This window comes from Haliotis rubra, unplaced genomic scaffold (assembly GCF_003918875.1).
Source record: "Haliotis rubra isolate DU_JTF1 unplaced genomic scaffold, ASM391887v1 Scf278, whole genome shotgun sequence".
NCBI lineage: Eukaryota > Metazoa > Mollusca > Gastropoda > Lepetellida > Haliotidae > Haliotis > Haliotis rubra.
In genome coordinates, this window is record NW_025766869.1 from 384,669 (window position 1) to 405,657 (window position 20,989).

The window sequence follows — 20,989 nt, forward strand, 5'->3', positions numbered from 1 at the left end:
TAATGGGTCTCTCAACTGATCTGACATGGTCATTTCGCTTCGGCACATTTTCCAGTGAGTTTAGTTTTACGCCGCTTTTAGCAATATTCCAGCAACATCACGGCGGGGGACACCAGAAATAGTCTTCACACATTTTACCTATGTGGGGATTTGAACCCGGGTCTTCGGCGTGACGAGCCAACGCTTTAACCACTAGGCTACGGGTCTCTCAATAGGACACTCTCCAATGAGGTGGACAATCCTTCAATGATTTATCATTATTAATTATTACCACGGACACCAGTTCGAAACGAACAGTCTCTCAACAAATCCATTAAAAGACATCTAGACTTAACCAGAAAAATACCCAGCAAATATTGGAGTCAGGTGTTTGATATATTTTATCTGAATGATTCTCTCACTCACTCACTCACTCACTCACTCAACCGAGACAACAGTCCTTTGTTAAGTATTTATTCCACAAAAACTGATAACAGACTATGTGGAAGGGGCTACGGTTGTGGCGTCCGGATCGGTGTTGGTGCCAAGGAGAGCCCCACCGACGTGTCCGACTACGGTTTTTCCAGCATCTACGACGGTCTGGGCAATCTTGTTAGCGGGCTCCTTCATGTTGGTGAGGGTTTGCTCTGCAACAAGAACAAGGGTTTATCGATCCTCCTCCGCAGGGTTTTACACACATCCGCCACACAAGGCTTGAAGGTTGACACAACCCTCACACACAAGGCAGTAATGTCAGTACATTCCAGGCACACAAGGGCTTGAAGGACGGCACAGCCCTCACACACAGGGCTGTAATGTCAATACATTCCAGGCACAGGAGGGCTTGAAGGTCAGTACATTCCAGACACACAAGGGCTTGAAGGTCGACACAACCCTCACACACAGGGCTGTAATGTCAGTACATTCCAGAAACACAAGGGCTTGAAGGTCGACACAACCCTCACATACAGGGCTGTAATGTCTGTACATTCCAGGCACACAAGGGCTTGAAGGTCGACACAACCCTCACACACAAGGCAGTAATGTCAATACATTCCAGGCACACAAGGGCTTAAAGGTCGACACAACCCTCACACACAAGGCAGTAATGTCAATACATTCCAGGCACACAAGGGCTTGAAGGTCAGTACATTCCAGGGACACAAGGGCTTGAAGGTGGACACAACCCTCACACACAAGGCAGTAATGTCAGTACATTACAGGGACACAAGGGCTTAAAGGTCGACACAACCCTCACACACGGGGCTCTAATGTCAGTACATTCCAGGGACACAAGGGCTTGAAGGTCAGTACATTCCAGGCACACAAGGGCTTGAAAGTCGACACAACCCTCACACACGGGGCTGTAATGTCAGTACATTCCAGGCACACAAGGGCTTGAAAGTCGACACAACCCTCACACACGGGGCTGTAATGTCAGTACATTCCAGGCACACAGTGGCTTGAAGGTTGACACAACCCTCACACACAAAGCTGTAATGTCAGTACATTCCAGGCACACAGTGGCTTGAAGGTTGACACAACCCTCACATACAGGGCAGTAATGTCAGTACATTCCAGGCACACAAGGGCTTGAAAGTCGACACAACCCTCACACACAGGGCAGTAATGTCAGTACATTCCAGGCACACAAGGGCTTGAAGGTTTACACAACCCTCACACACAAGGCAGTAATGTCAGTACATTCCAGGCACACAAGGGCTTGAAAGTCGACACAACCCTCACACACGGGGCTGTGTTGGGCAACACAAAAACGTTGCAATATCTACATTTCCACCACATCACTTCCACACCACGTCTTGTACAACTGCTAGACACATACATGTATTTACAAAACATTGGCTACACTCTGTGTAGAATACTGTTTGGATGAAGTACGTACGAAGGATGTCGCTGCCAGCTTGCTTCAAGGCGTTCACGGCGTTAGAGCCCTGCATGACGAGGGTGCCCAGCTGGGTGCCGACGTTTTCGATTTTGGGTTGGAGCTTCTGTCCCAGTTGGGCGACGGAGTCCTTGGCCTTTTGGAGGAGGTTGGTAGCCCCGCTCTTGATGGCACTTCCCGCTGTAGTAGCAAGCTGTGGGGAAAAGAACAAATGCACGATAGACCGTTTGTTGGTTATCAAATATTTATTCATAATTAGGTATATAATTTGAACAAAACCGTTTGAAAAAATCAGTAATTCCTAGATAAAGTGTACACCACTGAAACTGGATGATAATCGCATAATTATTTTACAAGCCGATGTCAACAACGTTGTTTTATATGATGTCACATACGTTCTATACATACATACCTGAGTCATCTGGGTTAAGGCATCGTTCAATATAGACCCAAGAAGATCGGGGTTAGAATTGGTCTTCAGCAACCCATGTTCATCACAAGGGATAACTATTTCAAATCACGAACCATGAAGGATCTTTTCACTAATATAAGTTCTCATTTAATTATTGCATTTTTAAAAGAATTAGACTTGTTAACTGATTTGTAAATAGATACATATTTTATTATTGGTAGTTTAGATTAGTAACTGAGATTGTTAGTGGCTGTACCCTCAAAGGGGGTTGAAGTAGCGTAAAATTATTGTCCTCCTGAGAGGGTACGTAAGTCCCGAAACATTCAAAGGAAATTTATATTTACCAGCTGTTTTAAATGTAGTATTCTTGTCATCTTAATTTTGGCTAAATTTGGTTTCAATCGCCAGTGGCTGAAGGGATGATATAAATCCAGCTAGGGTCCATGCAGGCAGCAAAACTAATGTAAGTCCCCATGGTCCCTAATTTGGTGATCTACCTTTAGTTGTTGGCGATCGATAGCCAGTTTTTATATTGTATTGTCCAAATAGTGCTATTAGTTTTAACTTTCCACACTAGTTTTAGTTGTAATTGTGATATTCTAGTTGTTTTACTGTCCTTCGTCGACAGGTTTTTATCATATACATATATTCCATTTCAATGTCAAATATGTTCTCGTCACGATATGGCTGCAATATTGCCGATGTGACGTTAAATAATAACTCACTCACTCACTCAGCAACCCATGCTTGTCGTAAGAGGCGGCTAACGGGATCGGGAGGTCAGACTCACTGACTTGGTTGACACATGCCTTCGTATCCCAATTGCGTAGAACGACGCTCGTGCTGTTGATCACTGGATTGTCTGGTCCAGATTTACATACCGCAGCCATATAGCTGGAATATTGCTGAGTGCAGCGTAAAACTAAGCTCACTCACTCACTCGCCCAATCACTCACTCATGTCTTAGTCAATGTGTCCTCAATTCGAGTCTTTGATGACTTGGTGCTCACAGTTTCTTCTTCAGATACATGCACTCTATACTTTTATTTGATCCCTAACTGACCCCTTTCGTGTTCAAAATCGTGATTGATCGAGAATACACAACTCCATCAATCATCATTTTCATCATGGATTTACCCCTTCCGTTGCACCCTCCATCTTATTTCATGCTCGCATCCCATGGTGGTTTTCAAATGTTAAAAAATATTGAGGAGACACGTACCAACTTGAGACCATCCACCATTGGCTTGAAGGTTTTGGTCAGACTCTCCCCAATGCCCGCGAAGAAGTCTGTGAAGGCGTTCCTCTTGCTCTTGATGAGGCTGGAGATGACCTCCTCAGCCTTGTCCTTGATGGTCTTCAGGAAGGAATCAGCAACAAGGTTGTGGGTGTCTGGAAACGCAATAATTTTTTGTTTTGATAATGTATTTCCGCCAAGGATACTACACCCAATACTTATTACCCAATACTTATTACCCAATACTTATTACCCAATACTTATTACCCAATACTTATTACCCAATACTTATTACCCAATACCTATCAAATGCCCAGATATGTCACAGAAAACACGTGGGGGACAATTCAATATTTGGTGAATTAGTGAACAAAATAATGTCTGATGCAATTCCTTATTTTGACATGTTCAGTATGTTCCCATGTTTGTTTAGGGGAACTCTTGACTTGTCTCTGCATGTGTTTGTGATGACTACTACGTGATCCTATCCTGGAATACCTGGAATCGAACAATGGACTTTAATAGTTGTTTCCTTTTATTTGCTGTATATGGAAGTTCATCAAATGCAACATACCCAATACCCAACACCCATAACTCTTTCTTTTTTAAAAAGTACATATGTGGACGGTTTATTGTGAAGACTGCTTTAGATGAACGTGTTCAATTTGCTTCTACGTTTCCTTACACGTTTGCTACCATGGGTTGTAAAATATTGTTGTAATAACAATAATTAAATAGCTAATCCAAACATTACGGCGTTGATAGTCACCTTGCTAATTACCTATCCGCTAATTACCTAATTATCTGTCAATGTATATTTCCAAAGAAAGGAAACAAATTCAACTTTGACAAACAACAGTTGAAGCTGTGTCATACAGATTCAAATTTGCTCTGTTTGATGACACAGTAATCAACTTACTGACAAGCTTGTCGACTTCCGTGATGACCTCCTGGGGAGTGACATCCAGCTGTGCGAGCTTGTCCATGACGCCCTGCAGACCCTTGACCAAGGAAGCCGAACACGTTCTTCATCTCACCCATCAGAGTGTCCACAACGTTGTGGAGGGAGGACTCCACGTTCTGGAGCATGGGAGGGAGCCTGTAGCAAACAAAGGGAATTGAGGTAACCCTTAAAAACAGTGTTTGTAGATGAACATTTACTGCAGAAATTCAGGTGGCTCTTCAAAAACACTTCCTCTGCAACGTATCGAATTTCCTGGAGAAATATGAAACAGCGTGCCCAACACTGTTTCAGGCTGGATTGGCGAGTCTTAATCAGTGCAACTCCTGAAATTAAAGATTGTTCCTTTCTTGTTCCATATATATTTTGTGGGGTAGACATATATTTTCAAATACGTTATTTCTGTAATTTAATATCTCGATGCACTGCACCAAGCAGTTATACAAATACCGTATACTAACACAGATGTATATGAGTACTATGTGTATATGGGTACTATGTGTATATGAGTACTACGTATATATGAGTACTACGTGTATATGAGTACTACGTATATATGAGTACTATGTGTATATGAGTACTACGTATATATGAGTACTATGTGTATATGAGTACTATGTGTATATGAGTACTATGTATATATGAGTACTATGTATATATGAGTACTATGTATATATGAGTACTATGTGTATATGAGTACTATGTATATATGAGTACTATGTGTATATGAGTACTATGTATATGTATATGAGTACTATGTATATATATATGAGTACTATGTGTATATGAGTACTATGTATATATATATATGGAGTACTATGTATATATGAGTACTATGTGTATATGAGTACTATGTATATATGAGTACTATGTATATATGAGTACTATGTGTATATGAGTACTATGTGTATATGAGTACTATATGTATATGAGTACTATGTATATATGAGTACTATGTATATGAGTACTATGTGTATATGAGTACTATGTATATGAGTACTATGTATATATGAGTACTATGTGTATATGAGTACTATGTATATATGAGTACTATATGTATATGAGTACTATGTGTATATAGTACTATGTGTATATGAGTACTATGTATATAGTATGTGTATATATGTATATATGTATATATGTATATGTATATGAGTGTATATATGAGTACTATGTATATATGAGTACTATGTGTATATGAGTACTATGTGTATATGAGTACTATGTATATATGAGTACTATGTATATATGAGTACTATGTATATATGAGTACTATGTATATATGAGTACTATGTATATATGAGTACTATGTATATATATGTGAGTACTATGTATATATGAGTACTATGTATATATGAGTACTATGTGTATATATATGAGTACTATGTATATATGAGTACTATGTATATATGAGTACTATGTGTATATGAGTACTATGTATATATGAGTACTATGTGTATATGAGTACTATGTATATATGAGTACTATGTATATATGAAGAGTAGTATATATGTATATATGAGTATATATATGTACTATGTATATATGAGTACTATATATGAGTACTATGTGTATATATGAGTACTATGTATATATGAGTACTATATATGAGTACTATGTATATATGAGTACTATGTGTATATGAGTATTATTTATATATTAGTACTATGTATATATGAGTATTATTTATATATGAGTACTATGTGTATATGAATACTGTGTGTATATGAGTACGCATGTAATGTGTGACATTACTTACTGTATATCTCGACCTGTTTTTGCAAGAGCATTTGCAGTATTCAGAGCCAGGGCTGAAACATGATCAACCAGTATGTAAGATTATCATAAAAGTATTAGCATGGTCTGGTATAATGCATCATGGCCTTCACACACCCGTGAAGATGCGGGTTAGAGTTGATCTTCAGTAACCCATGCATGTCGTAAGAGGCGACTAACGGGATCGGGTGGTCAGGCTCGTTGACTTGGTTGACACATGTCATCGTATCCAAATTGCGTACATCAATGATCATGCTGTTGATCACTAGATTGTCTGGTCCAGACTCGATTATTTACAGACCTCTGCCATAAAGCTGAAATATTGCTGAGTGCTGCATAAACACTCACTCACTCACTTGGCCTTCGCAATATGGTCAGGAACCTTTCGATTAATATGCATTTCCAAATGTGAGTCTGGAAACTAACCGATGGTTTAAATGTGAGTCTGGGAACTAACCGATGGTTTAAATGTGAGTCTGGAAACTAACCGATGGTTTAAATGTGAGTCTGGAAACTAACCGATGGTTTAAATGTGTTGCATTTTGTATTCGTTCTATTTTGTCTTCGTTGACGTTTTGTGAAGATGTTTAAGGGCTACGTCTGGTGTCAATTGACCGCTTTATGTATTCGTGTTCTTTCAACTTCTAAATTCTCTCTAGAACCTTATCAGCAATATATTCACACCCAGAAATGACAACTTAGAATTTCAGGCAAGTGCCAAGACAATATTGAAATGGCCAATTGTACAACTAATAATTGCTGATTGCTCCAGTGGCACTAAACACGTTAAATTGAACTGGTCATTGGTTCGAGGGGTAAAAATTTTCCTTTAAACCATTACTTCAGATTTTTCCCCAAGAATCGGCTGGTACACAGTGATGCATGTTTTATGTACCCGTCATCACATCACATTTGCATTGATCGATTCTCATGATGTTACTCACATGGTTGTCTAGGCCAGACCCTAGCATTTACAGACCGCCTTCATATAGTTGTAATATTGATGAGGAAGGCGCTAAACATTATATAAAAACAAGCAAGAAGGATGTTGTTGAAATATGTGTTAAAGCCTAAAGATGCAATTTACTATCCCTTTAAGCTGCGTTTCATTTCTCCTAGAATCCACGAGAATGGGATCTTTCTAGAATTGGTTCGAATCCAAAAAAGAGCCAGCTAAAAATCAGCTCAAAGGTGTCCCAAATTCAACCTAGTCGTGCTGACCATAGGCTACAGGGATAATGGTAGTTTCATTACAGATACACGAGAATCGATGTACGCAACTGGGACTCGGTGAGAAGTGTCAACCACATAAGCGAGCCTGACCACCCGATCCCGTTAGCCGCCTCTTACGACGAGCATGGGTTGCTGAAGACCAATTCTAACCCGGCGGATCTTCACGGGTCACAGATACTGTGTAAATAAAAGTCACTCCGGGAATTGGTCATAAAAGGTTTTAATTCTGGGTTTAGTAACATCCATGCTCTTTAGCATTGCTTGTTATATACAAAACGACAGGAATGTCGTGTCAAGGGGGCTACATTAAAGTTTTCTTTTTCGTATGGGGCACGTATAGTCCAATCGTCTCTGGCCCACGATACACTGGTGCATTGTAATGGCATCCTATCAAACATTCGCTTTAATTACGTTCCTAGGTTTCCTAGCGCCATGGACAAATCCCCACATGGGTACAATGTGTGAAGCCCATTTCTGGTGTCCCCTGCCGTGATGTTGCTGGAATATTGCTAAAAGCAGCGTAAAACCAAACTCAGTGAGTCAGCCTAGCGCCATGGGTTTAACCAACGTTGGAGATGTCGCAAACATGCATCAGTGGCGTTTGGGCTTTCGTCCATAGTGATGTCACAACATGTTCACTCTCTAACTCTGCAACATACTTAGGGCAGATCGATAGTGATTAAAATCATCCGCTCATCAAGGCAAAGGTACGGGTCGATTCCACGAAGAGATATAATGTTTGTATCCAATTCAAGTGCCTCCCCGCTGTGATCACGGAATATTGCTAAAAAACATATACGCTCAGCATTACAAACCTTGAATTCCTTGAGATATAAGGGTCTTCCCTGCTGCGACACTAGCGTTCAGAAGTTGAACTCCAGTAGTGTCCAGTTGGCGCAAGATGCTCTGCCCAAGGGTCTTGAAGAAGTTGGTGAGACCTTGACCGAGATCGGTGAAGAAGTTGGCCTGGGCCGTGGTTAGAAAAACAGCGGACAGAATGAACAGGAACTTCATGGTGCTGAAAAAAAGTTTATGCAGTATTCATGATGGTTCACAGAAATAAACCCATACAACAGAGTATGACCATTTATCCGTCCAAACACGCATAATGGATCACTGCCGATAACTGATGGCACCAGGTGTTTCTGTATTACCAAGCAACACTGACGCACATTACATGAAAAATGGACGTATTTATTAAACATATACAGAAGGGTCATTTGTACATTTTTCATGATTCGGACTTTTGAAGCACAATCTCGATTATTGTCCAAGCAGGTATCATCATGCCAATTCACTCTAAATAACACGATAATACATAAATTGTTTTATCGATGTCAAAGCAGTCCTGACTATGTAACAGTACACATTACGACTGTCGAGTATGTATATACACTTTATTACCTATCGGGGTTCATATTTTTCATACGATGCCCTAGGGCAAAATATCACTTTGTCATGGTGACATGACGTCATGAACAATGCTATGACGTCACGTTTCTTCTGTGACGTTGCGTTCTACATGCGGCGACGGCGGGTAGCCAGCCCATGTTTGAAAGTAGATTTGGGTTTATTTTCCTCAATTTGACAACTTCGGTAATAAACAGAATATTATATTCGTGCCCATACCATACTATGGTTACGACACTCGTACCTAAATATCGGTATATCAAAATTTAGGCACTCGTGTCGTAAACATAGTATGACATGGCCACTCATATAATATCCTCTAGTTAGGGCAATGTGTGTGGAAACGGAAGGGATCAGGGTCCGTAAATAGACCTGTATCCAACCTCGCTGTACATGTTGGTTAATGGAGCCATGCCTCTATGAGTCGTGAAAGTACGAGAGATATTTCACCACATTTGCAACATACTCGACAGTCGTGATGTATACTGATGATATAAGCAATTCGAAATCATGCACTGAACTAGTACAGGTGTGCACTATTACGTGTAAAATTGTTTTGACTTCAGCGTGTATCGGTTTATTAACGTTTTCGATCAGGAAAACACTGAATGTGTTTAAATTAAAGATTTACAGAAAACTCGATTTTCCCATTAACTGTGAAGTAAGGAGGGACAATTATTTCGGATTAACGCCTCTTGCTGCACCTCCATGCGCACATTACATAACATGTAATATATTTGCGACATCAGACCTTAATTTACAATGTATGTAGCGGTTTCCAAGTCAAAAACATCATGTAGGAGACACGTTGGGGTATCATGTTGACTCGTTACCAACCGCCATAAAATAGAAGCAATATATAAGGTCATGTTTCCTCCGTCCGTCACAAGTACTTCATTTCGGTTCGATTCCCCACATTGGTACAATGTGTGAAGCTCATTCCTGGTGTACCCCGCTGTGATATTGCTGAAATGTTTGCTAAAGGCGGCGTTAACCTCACTTACTCACCCATTCACTCACTCACAGTTGTAAGTGTGAAATGAGGGTATGTATCTAGCCAGACCCAAGCCACTGAAATGAGCAACGTACAGAATACTAACATTAACGCCTTTCCGCTCTCATTATTTAGATGAAATTCCGGGTTAGAATAAACCTTCAGTAACCCATGCTTGTCGTAAGAGGCGACTAACGGGATCGGGTGGTCAGGCTCGCTGACTTGGTTGACACATGTCATCGGTTCCAAATTGCGCAGATCGATGCTCATGGTGTTGATCCCTGGATTGTCTGGTCCAGAGTCGATTATTTGCAGACCGCCGCCATATAGCTGGAATATTGCTGAGTGCAGCGTAAAACTGAACTCACTCACTCACTAGATACCCAAGTACGTCCACTCAAACGCGTTTCCTATAGATTATTCATTGTTGCCAGTTCCCATTTCCTCAGCACTCAATAAATGAATCCACTTCCCATAATGCCGAACATTTAGCCACTCCACACAAACCTTCATGCTATTTTTTTAGATTCTATACCACAATACATAATTCATCTGCACATTTCGTTAAACTTTCTGGCGTTAACCAATATGGAAAATGGCATTGTTGAAAGCATGTGTTCAAAGATCCCCTTTGGAGGTCACCATCGTCGCAAACAGTTTAGCTGACCTACCTGTTGGCTGAGTGCGAATCCGAACTGGTTGGGATTGGTCAGTGCGCCTTTTAAAGTTCGAAATCACGTGACTTTATCAGTGAATTTTTAAAAGGATCTGTTCGAAAAGTGTCACATGGACTTGGAGTTTATCTGCACTGTTTTATTGACACATGCTGACAACCAAATTGCACTGCATATGCTGTCATGAAAAACGTAGAGTGCTAGTTCATGTGAACACATTTAGCAACTATCTGTTATCGCAGTGATTGTTGCGAGTGTAAATTCATAGAGAATATTCAGTTGATTAACTGTTTTTGGTATGTGCTTGGGACCACGGTAAATACAAAATAGATACTTATTTATCAACCAAAACTGTGCTTCACGGGAGATATTGCTTGTATGAGATCAAACCACTCCGAGAAGATATCGTTTATACCACTCCGAGGAGATATCGTTTATACCACTCCGAGAAGATATCGTTTTTACCACTCCGAGATGATATCGTTTTGACAGCAGATTTTGTACAATGCCCTGACGTCATCAATTAGATGAGATCACAATGCTTTGACATCACAATGCTGTGATGTCATAAACTCGATGACGTCACAAGGCTGTGGCATCGCTGCACTGCAAGTCTAATGGCATTGCCGTGCTCAGAGATGTAAATTTTATTGAAAACTAATGAAAAGTGATTTTTGGATGATAAATAGAATCTCACAGTCGTGTTTTCTAATATCAATTATATCAACAATCGTTGATAAAGATAAATAAAACCCTTCTAACTATATGAACTTGTGTTGATATAATTGATATCAGTAGACATGGGTGAGATTCTCTATTTATACCACCCAAAGGTCTTAAGGTGTGAGATAGACACTCGGGTGAAGTAGGATAGCTCGACAAGACACTGTCCTTGCAGTACGAGAACTAAAGTTCCAGAACTGAACCGGCTGGTCAGATTCGCTGACTTGGTTATGTCTGTCATCACATCCCATTGCGTAGATCGATGCTAGTGATCAGTCAATTATAAATTTGGTCCAGACATTTAACTGGAACATTGTTAAGCAGTAACCAGTAATCATTACTGCACAAGGTCAAACTGTCAATCGTCCATGTCTAACTGACCATTCACTTTCACAGTATCGAGTGTATATGTTGGTTTTGTGCCCATGTGCGAAATCTAACCCGGGTCTTCGGCATGATGAGCGAACGCCTTTAACACTAGGCCACCCTACTGCCCCGAAGTGTATATGTGACATTGAATACGTAACATGACGTTGCATTGATTTTGTGTATCAGCTTAAAGTAACGAGGAAGGTGGATTTCTTTATTTGCATTTATCCAGATACAAATATGTGAATCATGCTTATAATAACCTAACCGCCGATGACTGAAATATTTATATTTGGTTCACTTCTCTTCGCCCATTTCGGGGGCGGGGCGGTAGTCTAACGGTTAAGGCGTTGGCTCGTCACGCCGAAGACCCTGGTTCTATTCCCCACATGGGTACAATGTGTGAAGCCTATTTCTGGTGTCCTCCGTCGTGATATTGCTGGAATATTGCGAAAAGAAGCGTAAAACCAAACTCACTCACTCACTCACTCCCCCATTTCGTCTATATACAGCGGGTCATGATAAGGCCTTCTTGTCCAAATTTGGGTTGTGTTGCCAACTAAGCAATATAGTACCTATAGCATGCTGGTCTGTAAACAATTTCAGGCCGGGGCAGATAATCAAGTGACTAATATTATGAAGACCGATCCACGTCATCAAGATACGAAGAAATGAAATCACACAAGTCATAGAACGTAACCACCTGATTTATTTTGATCGCCACTAACGACCATTATAGCTAAAATGGATAGAATTATCATTAAAACGCCCGCACGTTATCAGAAATGAGCGGGTCACTGTAACTTGATAATGCCCGCAAAATGCTTTACGACGGGCCATTATCAAGCCAGTTGTTTGGTGACGTCATAAGTAGCTAAGCTGTTGATGTTCAATCACCTACGGCTCGTTTGAACTTGGGTTCATTAATGACGAACTTTCTGACTCACATTCGTCACATGTACCTGTGCCTTTATGCACTTTCTTGCCGGTGTCAACCATAACAACTGTACCATAAATTACAACATACAGCAATGAAAACATCGACTGGAACTCTAACGTTGTTGAGCACTAAAACAAATGGCGGCTGGTAGTATGGGCAAAGGTCAAGGCCGAATGTCGTCACTCTCAATAGTGACGGCACCTGTTTTGTTCTATGACGTTTCCATATTTGTAAAAAGTGAGTCAGTGACCTCCGTCGTTTGTTGTTAGCAACAAATGCTTCAAAATCTATGCCGTTGTTTTTAGTCTTATGTTATTAGAAATTCTATCCGTTTTAGCATTTATAACGGTAATGCTATTTTTCAGGGCATTATCATTTGCAGAAGCCCGAGGTCTTTCATTAACTGCCCGACTCGCTTTCATTGGAAGGGTTGTCAGGAGCAGTTGAAAAGACCTCGGGCTTCTGCAAATAATAATGCCCTGAAAAATAGCGTTACCCTTATAATATAGGAAGCCTGGCTTCCGGAATCTCCATACACAGTATTCTTAGCCTCATGGATATGGAACTGTTGGCCAAGGGATTATTCACATTATTCATTTGACTCTTGGTACTTGTAATAGCGGTTGGAAACAACGGTTACATCAAACCCAAAGGGACCATTCATCTCAGTTCGTCATAACCGTACAGACCGCCTCCGTGGTGTAGTGGGTACAGCGTCCGCCCCGAGTGCGGAAGGTCGCGGGTTCGATCCCCGACCGCGTCATACCAAAAGACGTTAAAATATGGTACTTGTTGATCCCTGCCTGGCGCTCGGCATTAATGGGTACAACAAGGACTGGTCGGCTCGGAGTCAGTATAATGTGTCTGAGTGGGGTATTCATGCTTCACTGCGGCATGGTGTCTCAGTGGGCTAGCACTATAAAACCAGCTTCAATCTGGGGTAGTACAAGCAGCCGCACATACACATACACAGGCATGCACGTCGTCATTTGAGCGAAATATTCTCAAGCACGACGTTAAACCCAATTTCACGTCTCCTCACCTCATAACCGTACATATGCAATCCGACTAAAATGCAGCAGGTGACCAAGTGAGGAAAAACAACTGTGTTCGTTTTATCCGTCTGTTCGTTACAAGCGCGTTCGTTATAACGTAGTTACTGTATATCAGGCACAGCGTGTAACAGATAAAGATTATGATAATGATTTCTGTCTGGACAATTCACGACAAACATTCTCGACAAATATTTTTAGGAAATATGTTGAACACAAGACAAGATGATTACGTTTTGAGATCATCAATAAAGGTCATCTTGTTCGGTTTACTATACCTCCATACCAAACGGGGGCGGTGGGGTAGCCTAGTGGTTAAAGCGTTCGCTCGTCACGCCGAAGACCCGGATTCGAGTCCCCACATGGGTACAATGTGTGAAGCCCATTTCTGGTGTCCCCCGCCGTGATATTGCTGGAATATTGCTAAAAGCGGCTTACTCACTCACTCACTCATACCTAACAGTGTCTCGGTATGTTTTGCACTTGTTATCGACCTTGCCCTTTTTCATCCTGTTTTGAAATTAGATTATAATAAAACCATGTATACGATAATGATCGTTACACTATAGTGAAGAACGTGATTATATAGTCTTAGATATAACACGGATACTACCAACCATACAGAACTCACGACGGACCATGACAATTCAAGGATGAACCCAAAACAAAGAGAATGTTTTATATAACCAGAGCAACATGTTCACACTATTGGTGACTTGTACGTCACAATAAAAACCCTTTCAAAATAGTTTGCATTATAATCCGAAAACACCAGGTTTGTACTTTCTTTCGTCCGTCAGTATATCTGACAACACACGACAATGAACACGATCAACCTTCTAGTGGAGTCTCAGAGAGAACGCATGTTGTGTTTGGTTTTAAATACATGCATGAAATACATTCTCAGTGTCTCATTCAAACAAATAACAGATGATAGATGTACATTGTTTTATTACCCACATCAAATAATCATGGTGCAACGGTTGTGGCTGTGTCGGTGTTGGTGCCAAGGAGTGCTCCAGCGACATGACCGGCGACGGTCTCACCGGCGCTGAGGACGGTCTGCCCGATGTTGTTAATAGGCTCCTTCATATTGGTGAGGGTTTGCTCTGTTCAATGAAACCAAAGAGTTTTCACGCTTTCATCGAAATGCCTGCGTCACAATTAAAAACTGTACAAGAACAATCAGAAAACGGTTAAGCCTTATTCCGTTTTTGAACTGAAAAACAGCAAATTCAAATATATAGTTTCGCGATTTTAATTGAATCCAAATATCTTCATGATGGCCGAAGTTTGTCTTGTGAAAAAGAACTATTGGGTGGCACGGTTTTATAGTCAAACAGACAATTTCAATACTATTACTGTTCGCATCTTAACAAATAATGAAAAGAATATTCAAATTATAATTTATGTTTTGAATGCATAAAAAGAGATCCACACGACAAACGTTACACTAAATGTCTTCATATCTTTACTCCTTTGCTGTGAAGGATATTGGAAGGTGAACATGCCAATACATGTTCGGGTAAAGACTACTACAACATTTGCTGCGTGAAGTGTTAAACAAATATTAAACCAAACTCATTCTATAAACCGTTCAACATCCAACTTCGTCTCATTAACACTTCCCCCAGCTTCCGAACACACTCCAATATAATAGCTGCGCTTTGCTGCACACATTTGTAGTATCTGAGATATTGTGTGCATGAAGTACGTACGAAGGATGTCACCGCCAGCCTGCTTCATGGCGTTCAGGGCGTTGGCGCCGTGCATGACGACAGTGCCGAGCTGAGCGCCGAGGTTCTCGATGTGGGGCTGGAGCTTCTGTCCTAGCTGGCTGACGGAGTCCTTGGCCTTTTGGAGAAGGTTTGTAGCTCCGCTCTTGATGGCAGTTCCAGCTGCAGTAGCCAGCTGTGGGGAAAGAAAATTTACCTTATAGGATCTGTATCTATCACCATTGGGTCATTGACAGTTCCTGATGCCACTTCCAGTATGAGTAGCAAGCTGAAAACTGAGTACCCATTGGAGGAGAAGTGAATAAAAACAACATTCAATTTCAGGAACGGATCAATAATATGCTCTATCGCCACAACAAAAACCGCCATTTTACAGTATAAAAGTGACTCCAACGGTTTTAATGCATCCTTTTCCCCTTCCATTACCCTACGCCTCACCAATCATGTTCAACTGACCACAGCGTCCCATGATGGGTTTCAAGATTTAAAAAGAAAATAATTGAGGAGGTACGTACGGTCTTGACACCATCAACCATTGGCTTGAAGGTGTTGGAAAGGCTCTGTCCAATTCCTGAGAAGAAGTCTGTGAAGGCGTTCCTCTTGCTCTTGATGAGGCTGGAGATGACCTCCTCAGCCTTGTCCTTGATGGTCTTCAGGAAGGAATCAGCGACAAGGTTGTGGGTGTCTGGAGACGCAAGAATATATTATACGTTTTGTAATCGTGCCACCATACCCTCTGTAGCCTACAACCTTCCAAAATGTATTGAAATAGGCCTTTTATAAACGTTGATGCATTAGTATCCCAAATCGTATTCGAGGCAGTATCATATTTGACCACATGTGTCCTTTTTTATTCATATGAAAACGAGTCGTTGTCAGTGACACATATGAACCAGGACGTACTCACCTTGTCGTCAATATGTGATATCATCAATATTTGATAGTTATTCGTGAAAATATTTACGATACAGCAGGAATCGTGCAGTGGGTTCGTTGTTATTGTTCCCAATAAGTTGAATACACACACATAGAAAAATGTTTTTTACATCGGTATGAATAACAGCTTGTGGGCTCAACAGAGATATCATATATTAAATATAAATATCAACAGCCATATTGTTTTGGTTAAATGGTTATTCAGAATTAAATACTGGGAAGAGAGGAAACCTTTTGGTTGAGAAGCTTTCATAATCATTATTTCTTCTTGAAGTGATTTTTTCAGTGGTGAATATGTCTTTCAATATCCTTAAGTAATTATCACCTTTTGGATATATTTTTTCAAAGAGCAAGTGCAAAAATATTTCCTTAGCAGAGAAGATTATGTGATTTAGTAATGGTTTCGTACCAAAAATCCCAAACTAAATCAATATTTTTATCAATTTAAACGCCTGAATAGTTTCCGTAATCTACTGTTCAAGTTTCTTCCAGAAGGTTTTGGTTTCATCACATTCCCAATATGCATGGCATAAAGTCTCACTAGACACATTATGAAAAGAACTTATTGTATTGTCAACAAGATTCATTATAAGAAGTTCTAAACAATTCTAGGCAGAAATTTAAACTGAAATTCCAACAGTTTCACATCAGTTAAATTATTTCTGCAAATATCAAAAATCAAAATCAATACAGTCAAATCATCGTTCCCATTTTGGGCAAATATGAGTTTTAGTACTTTCAGATAACAATTTATCATAGAATAATTTTGAACCTTTTCTTGGGGATATGAAATCCTGTTGAGGAGAAGTTATATCAAGGTCATTGATGTTTATGTATCCATGTTCCTTTATAGTCTTTTTCCAAGGTTCAGGTAAAATATACCAAACATATCCAAGATCTAAATGTGTACTTCTTATATCAAATTTAAGCTTCAAATCTTCAACGGATATAAAACCATGTTCATCACAACTATCCTTGATTGTCAAATTTCCATTTTTAGCGCAGTGTAATATAATGATTCGAGTGTTTGAAATTATTATTTAGCCATACGGATTAGGATAATATTTCATTAATGTTCCCTGGTTCTATAGTATATTTGGTACAATATGAGTGAGCGAGTGAGTGAGTTTAGTTTTACGCCGCACTCAGCAATATTCCAGCTATATGGCGGCGGTCTGTAAATAATCGAGACTGGACCAGACAATCCAGTGATCAACAGCATGAGCATGGATCTGCGCAATTGGGAACCGATGACATGTGTCAACCAAATCAGCTAGCCTGACCACCCGATCCCGTTAGTCGCCTCTTACGACAAGCATAGTCGCCTTTTGTAACAAGCATGGGTACCCCGGATCTTCACGGGTCTGGTACAATATAGTTCCCATGCCTTTAAAACGTCTTCCAAAAAGAAACATCAACTGCAACTATATTCTGAAAATGTGATCCATGCTCCATCCACACTTGCAGAGGATTGTCTGTTGCAGTTAAAATTGTTGGCTTATTAATTATCTGGATAACCAAACTATTCGTACTATAGCACATGCATTATGCTGATTGTAGTATATAGATATATAGATATATATCGGAACAGTACTCACTGACAAACTTGTCGACTTCGCTGATGACCTCCTCGGGGGTGATCTCCAGCTTGGTCAGCTTGTCCATGACGCCCTGCAGACCCTTGACCAGGAAGCCGAACACGTTCTTCATCTCACCCATCAGAGTGTCCACAACGTTGTGGAGGAGGACTCCACGTTCTGGAGCATGGCGGGGAGCCTGTAGCAAACATAGGGTATAGTATGAAGAGGACTAATACTTAACAACATGAACTACATACAACTTCGATTCACGGGGGTCATTACAAATCTCACGGACCAAACATGATGGAGTGAGAGCGAGTGAGTTTAGTTTTACGTCGCACTCAGCAATATTCCAGCTATATGGCGGCGGATGGAGTGGGAGAGTCAGTCAGTATGGTTTTACGCCGCTGTTAGCAATATTCCAGAAATATCACAGCAGGGGACACCACAAGTGGCCTTAACATTCCGTATCCATGTGGGTAGACTAACAACCAGTCTCTGAAATGAACATATTTTACAGAAAAAATGCTCAAAGTAAAAAAAAAAAAAATCAAATATAATGAAAAGGAGTCCTGAGACTTTCTTCATTTTCAGACTTGCCACATTTTCTACACTTGCGAGGGATTTCTTGGATATATTTGCTTCAGGGTCTGTATGACAGACTACCATGTGGGGAATCCACCTAACTAAGTGTGACGCATGACGAGAGAAGGCTTGCTGATGTTAATGATGAAAATAAACTTCTAGAACAAACTTAGAAAGTGCATTGAATCCGTAATGTGTAGTATGGCAGTTATGTCGTGTTTGTTGTCGTAAGTACAACTGTCCTGGAGCACGAACCTCCCACTAACACTTGTTTTTATTCAGTTTTCTATTTGGTGCACATTTATGGGAATAATATTTACTGTAAATCGTTTGCAGGGTTGTCAGCATAAGCTACGTCGTCCTCTGTTTTGTTACATCTTCATCTTGATCATTGCAACAATGTTAGAGGATAACTCTTAAAATCTACTCACTGTATATCTCTTGTTCCAGAATCTTTAGAGCCCAAGGCATTAGCCGTGTTCAAAGCAAGAGCTGAAAAATCACACACAAAAATATTTTGCGCAGGATATTGATAATATAATCTGTGTTAAGTATGACTGTCTGTCCTGCTTCAATACGGTCATCAGTCATCAGTAATCACCGTTTTGGGATATTTTATATATTCATGTTTTGTTTGTTTATTGTTTTTCGCCGCACTCAGCGATATCTCCAGTGACTAGGCGTTACATTTGTATATGTCGGGTGGCACCGGTGGGTCAGGAAGGATATTGGCTCCTTTTCGCAAATACTTGGTATTATCATTGTGTGATAGTGATCAACACATGCCGATGATGTAGTCCGAACTGGTTAATCTTTTATGGATGTGGAAATGCTTGTGTCGCCTTAATTTGCACAATATTATTGTACAAGCATTAACACAAGAATGTGATGCGATTTCATGCGGCAGGCAACACGTGTTTACAGTAAACTGTGTGAATCGCGGAAGCTATCGGCGAAACAATTAATGAATGCTTACGAACACAAGTTCATCTTTGGCGTTGTCCTTTTATATAAAAAATTAAAATGAATGTGTACAAAGAAACATCACTGGAATATAATCAGAATCCTGAATACATGTAACTCCATACTGACTTCCATATTTTCTAAGGCAGAAATATGACAGGCGAAAACCACAATTAGAAATACTCTACAAAACCTACCTTGGATGCCTTGGGAAACAAGGGTCTTTCCAGCGTTAAGGCCAGCGTTCAGAAGGTCAACTCCAGTTGTGTCCAATTGGTGGAGGAGGCTCTGACCAAGGGTCTGGAAGACGTTGGACAGGGAGTGCCCGATGTCGGTGAAGACGTTAGCCTGGGCCGTGGCCAGAAGAACAGCGGACAGAATGAACAGGACTTTCATGTTGCTGAAACAGAATGAACAGGACCTTCATGTTGCTGAAAGAGAATGAACAGGATCTTCATGTTGCTGAAAAAGAGGGTATGCGCGCCATATAGAAGCATTAATGTTAACGGAATTTCTCATTGCAGAATCGCAAACAAAATTGAATTTTATATTCATTATTATATGCATTATTTTGCTCACGTTCACCAATTGTTAGTTTCTTTATAATACCCATGAAAAATTATTTTAAATCGACGAGTAGTTAAGTTGCCGTGATTAAAATCGAAAGTTTAGAATGGTACGTGTAACGTTCACTGCAAATAAAAATATGTCATAATGATAATGTTTCCACATATTCCATGTTCACGTTTTAGCGACTATCATATATTTGTTAAAAGTATATACACGTAAACTAAGAGACCTAAATAGTCATGTATGCTGTACATTCTCAGTTTCAAAGTCGAGATGACATGATTATAAATATAGCCTTTATTGTGTTCCAAAATGGTTGGTAAATTCAATTCTGTACATTAATAAGGGTCAACTTTATGTAACTTCGTATACAAAGAATAATAGAAGACATAAGTATTGGCATTGCGATATATCAATCCAGTGGCAGTGTTTGTTTTCCATTGTATAAATGGAAACATAGAATAATTTCACTACAAAAAGTCCAGTATTTTTTACTTTTCCTTGAAAGGCCCATATATACTATTCCAAAAACGAAACGCATAACCCAGAAATCTGTTGCGAACATGTATAACTCGTCTGCAAATAGCGTTTAGTACATGAATTTTTACAACAGTTTAGAAGAAGGTAATGTCTATACAACCAAGTGGATAATTTTAGTCAACGGAGACCTTGAGCGCGATGGTGACGACGTAGCACAGTCCCGATGTCAAATCTCCTGGCTCTCAGTCCAATATCTCTCAACCTGTTCCGTACCGTTTGACCAGATATCCTCCTAAGTCCAGGCACCCTGGCTGTTGTGCTCTCACCCGTGGCAGTACGATCACGCAAATGTAGTACCCAGATGTACCGATCTTGGGCTGCAGTGGTGACTCGAGGTCTGCCTGTACGGGGACGGTCATTTGTTATACCTGTTTGGTTGTAACGAGCTGCAGGCAGTGATATCGTGCCCAGACTAA

General features: G+C 40.3%; 1 protein-coding gene across 2 annotated transcripts; it reads right to left on the reverse strand.

Annotated features, from left to right (window-relative positions):
* Positions 1 to 439: 439 nt before the first annotated feature.
* On the reverse strand, positions 440 to 18,060 carry LOC124281011. 2 transcript variants are annotated; one of them, XM_046717021.1, is made up of 7 exons: positions 10,577 to 10,697; positions 8,317 to 8,519; positions 6,252 to 6,303; positions 4,451 to 4,630; positions 3,517 to 3,686; positions 1,883 to 2,075; positions 440 to 626 (listed from the first exon to the last, which is right to left on the reverse strand). In XM_046717021.1, the coding sequence occupies exons 4-7, from the start codon at positions 4,515 to 4,517 to the stop codon at positions 478 to 480; spliced, it is 579 nt and encodes a 192-aa protein (XP_046572977.1). In that variant the 5' UTR covers positions 4,518 to 4,630; positions 6,252 to 6,303; positions 8,317 to 8,519; positions 10,577 to 10,697; the 3' UTR covers positions 440 to 477. The 2 variants fall into 2 exon arrangements, with proteins under 2 accessions (XP_046572977.1, XP_046572976.1); XM_046717020.1 differs by lacking the exons at positions 4,451 to 4,630; positions 6,252 to 6,303; positions 8,317 to 8,519; positions 10,577 to 10,697 and adding an exon at positions 17,934 to 18,060.
* Positions 18,061 to 20,989: the final 2,929 nt, after the last annotated feature.

Coding starts and splice junctions, on each gene's coding strand:
- LOC124281011 (XM_046717020.1), bottom strand. CDS start 18,054: ATGGGTGAGATGAAGAACGTGTTCGGCTTCCTGGTCAAGGGTCTGCAG. Junction 3,687..17,933: donor CGAAGTCGACAAGTTTGTCA/GTGAGTACTGTT, acceptor TTGCGTTTCCAG/ACACCCACAACCTTGTTGCT. Junction 2,076..3,516: donor TGGTGGATGGTCTCAAGTTG/GTACGTGTCTCC, acceptor TTTTCCCCACAG/CTTGCTACTACAGCGGGAAG.